Genomic DNA, 3,574 nt, shown 5'->3' with positions numbered 1-3,574 from the left:
TTACCATTGATACTTCATATTACAATAAAGAATACTGATTAAACCAAAAATTAATCACTAAATTCAATAGAAGAGAGATATTTAGTATATTTGAAGTAAAAACTTAAAATAAAGATTAATATAAATATATATATTATATATATAAATTTATATTTTTATATGTGCAGAACAGCATAAATAATAAGGTATATATAAATATATACTTAAATATTTTCATATTATTTATATATTATATAGAGAGATGCCAAATTCATTAGAAATTTCTACAGAAGAAGTTGCTATAATGAGAAATAATGGCTTTGCTACAGAAGAGGAACAGAATCACTTAAATGAAAGTTTTGGTTCGAGGAATGAAGAAAATATAGAGTTAACTGAAAATCAAAGAGTTATAAGAAATTCTCAAAATGAAGAAAACTCAAGTAATCTAGTGAATAGACAACAAAATAACTCTGAAGGTACAAGATTAATAAAATTATGGAGGAAATATGCAGAAAAAGTGCGTGAGTGTTTAATACAACTTGAATATAATTCAAGAGCACAACTTCCATTAATCAAGTTTGTTCTAAGAATCTTTATTATCTTATCTTTAACAATACTACCACTAATTAACGAAATCCACTCAGTTACTCCTCTCTTGTCAGTTTTTCTAAGAGAAAGTGATTGGTTTCTAATTCCAATGTCAATGAATAAACATGCAATTAACAATGACTTATTATTAAGAATAAATCAGCATGAATATAATATGTTATTACAAAAGAAAAACTATCAACAAAGAATTAACCATAGTATTTTTCCAGGATTATTGAATCCCTACGATGATAACGGACTTTTTTCACAAAATTTAAAACCAAAAAAGTCAAAAAATAACTCAAATGTGTGCATTAATAGGGATGCCCGCCTTTTGATTTCAAAAGAAACTAGTTTAAATTATGAGCATTTGTCACTATTAGTACCGACTATTTGGTGTCCAATATCTAATTTGAATAATGAATTTAATCAAGTGATTTATAATACAAGAAGAGAAGGGCAGAGCAGGAAGGTCAAGATATTATATATGAACAAGGATCAAAATACACGAAATAATATTCTGGGATTAACTTCTTTGAAGATGCATAAAAATACATATAGATATAGGCCAACCAAAATTTTTAAGATTATCTCTACTTCTTTTGTAATTATAAGATGGTTTATGTTAATTTCAAGAATGGTTATGCAGCTTTGGAGTTTTAATACATTTTTTCCAAACACTGGAAATGGTAATAATATTAATAGTATTGCACAATTTCAGTTTATCCAAGAATTTAAGTCATTAGTTTCTTTTAGCATCTTCTATATTTGGTCATTATCATGTGTATATTTATTATTTGGGCTTACAACTAGTAAATGCAGTATTTTTCCAAAAATTGCAATACATGAGAAAGTACAATGGCTACTTTGGATTTGTGTACTAATTACTACAATTTGTTTCTATGCTACTAGGTTGCCATACTTTGACTATCAAGAAGACTCTAGTAATTCAAACTTTTCTGGTTCTAGTAGTTCTGTAAATAATAATAACAATCAATTAGAAGAAGAAAATTATCGCTTAAAGAAAAGGAAAATTTTTATCCAACATATCCTCTCAGTGATTTCTTGTTGTGGATTTGGATTTTCATTAAGTGGTAGTGTCCTTTTACTATCTACGAGAATTACTAGTCCTTGGGTTAATTCTTGCTTTATTACAATCATCTCGCAATCTTTAGACCTTCTATTAAGAGGTTATTTGGGGCTTATTATTGATCACCATAGCTTTGAAGAAAAAAAGATTAGATATTATAAATATGTATTTCCTTCATACCTTTTAAAAGATGAAGAGAAGATCCATTGCAATAATAATGGCCAAAGAGAGTGGGTTGTAAAGTGTAACTATAACTCCCAACCTCCTCCTTTAATCTTTAAGCATTCTTTTATTTCAATCAGTTTAACCAAAATATCATCCACATTCTTTTCACTTAATAACTTCTCTAATAATGAAGATCCAACAGATTCTCAATCAAATAATGCTACTCAAACAACTAATTGTATGATATGTTATGAAAATCCAAGTAATATAGTTTTTTCTCCATGTTTACATAGTGGAATATGCGATAATTGTATAGATGAACTAATGAAGTGGACAGTATGTAAATTAAAGAAAATTCCATGCTGTCACCTTTGCCGTTCACCTATTGAAATTGCATGGCAACTTAATCCTAATGAATCCAATTCTAATGAAAATAATTACTTTTCTGAAAAATGTACTGAAGTTATTTATCCCAAGTTACAAATTTATGATGATTCTAATGAAAAGAGCAACTTATAAAATTCAGAGTTATTTATACTAATTTTATTTATAATTATACTCCTTTTTTCATATACTAATATTATTTATCAAATAAGTCAAGAATTACTATATTTTATTAATCAAGGGACAGATATTATAAAAAAATAAAAATTGAGCATAAAACTGTTCGTCATTTTTTTTATTAATAACAATATTAAATTATAATTTACCAATATATATTTTTTTCCAAATTCAATTAATTTTTTTTTCTTTATTATTTATTGGGTATTAATATTTTCTCATTTACTTAATATTATTATTTCCACATAAAAAATTTCCCAACTAGCAATTTTAATACCGGCATTTAAAAAATGACATGTGTAATATTTGGCAAATTTTGCATGCAACTTTTAAAGAAAATCAGAATTTTTATGGAATTGCAAAAATATGTATAGATTGATCCTTATGTAAGCATTTTGGTGATTGTCTGTTTTTCTTCTTCATTTTATCTGAAACTGTTACAATCATATTATCAGAAATGAAAGAAACTCCTTCAATGTTACAATATTTAAAGTCACAAACATGGTCTCTTGGGAAATAATAGACCCGCCCATTGGGAAGTAGTTGAATCTTATAAGGATCCAAATATTCTCCGTCTCCATAATCTATTTCTCCAATCCATATACTTGAGTCTTCCTGTGAAGTTATTGCTACTTTATTACCTCTTACATCAATTGATGAGTAATCTTGAAAATTAGCTTCTTTAGGAATGTTAATCATCCTAACTGATTTCCATATGCATTTTGATTTTAAACTATTCATATCACTATTAAGTGTACCCCCAGTTGTTAATTCTGTCGTTTTATTTATATATTCCTTCTTCATTAAAATGAGTCTTCCATTTCCATATTCTTCTCCTTTCATTTCTCCCATACAAAAATTGCCTTCGCAAAGTCCCAATAAATAAAAATCACCATTTCGTGTTCTTAGTCCTATTGCTCCCTCAAATCCTTTATTATCAAAATCAAACTTATGTTCTGCAGTGCAGGTTTCTAAAACTTCATATGACTCGACATTATTCACCTTTACTAATGCTAATTCAATAATATGTGAATGATAATGCCTAGAAGAATTATGATTTTCGTCTTTTAAGTTTTTTAAAAAATCTCCTTTATATAATTTTAATTCTTCTAGATCATGTGGTATTGATTCTCTGATTACAAATAAATGGCCTGTAATATCATCCCTTACAATTGCTTCCCACTGTGAATC

The 3,574-nt window shown here is 27.1% G+C and overlaps 2 protein-coding genes across 2 annotated transcripts; one reads left to right on the top strand and one right to left on the bottom strand.

The window, feature by feature from the left end:
• Positions 1-241: 241 nt before the first annotated feature.
• Chro.50453 (hypothetical protein) lies at positions 242-2,341 on the top strand. Its single annotated transcript, XM_660233.1, has 1 exon — positions 242-2,341. One exon carries the CDS (start codon positions 242-244, stop codon positions 2,339-2,341), a length of 2,100 nt encoding a protein of 699 aa, XP_665325.1.
• Positions 2,342-2,731: 390 nt separating this feature from the next.
• On the bottom strand, positions 2,732-3,235 carry Chro.50451 (hypothetical protein). The annotated part of the gene is made up of 1 exon (XM_660232.1): positions 2,732-3,235. One exon carries the CDS (start codon positions 3,233-3,235, stop codon positions 2,732-2,734), a length of 504 nt encoding a protein of 167 aa, XP_665324.1.
• Positions 3,236-3,574: the final 339 nt, after the last annotated feature.

The sequence above is a fragment of the Cryptosporidium hominis genome (assembly GCF_000006425.1).
Source record: "Cryptosporidium hominis TU502 chromosome 5 CHRO015164, whole genome shotgun sequence".
Lineage (NCBI taxonomy): Eukaryota > Apicomplexa > Conoidasida > Eucoccidiorida > Cryptosporidiidae > Cryptosporidium > Cryptosporidium hominis.
Note: the sequence above shows the minus strand (reverse complement) of the source record. Positions and strands in the feature narration are given on the sequence as shown.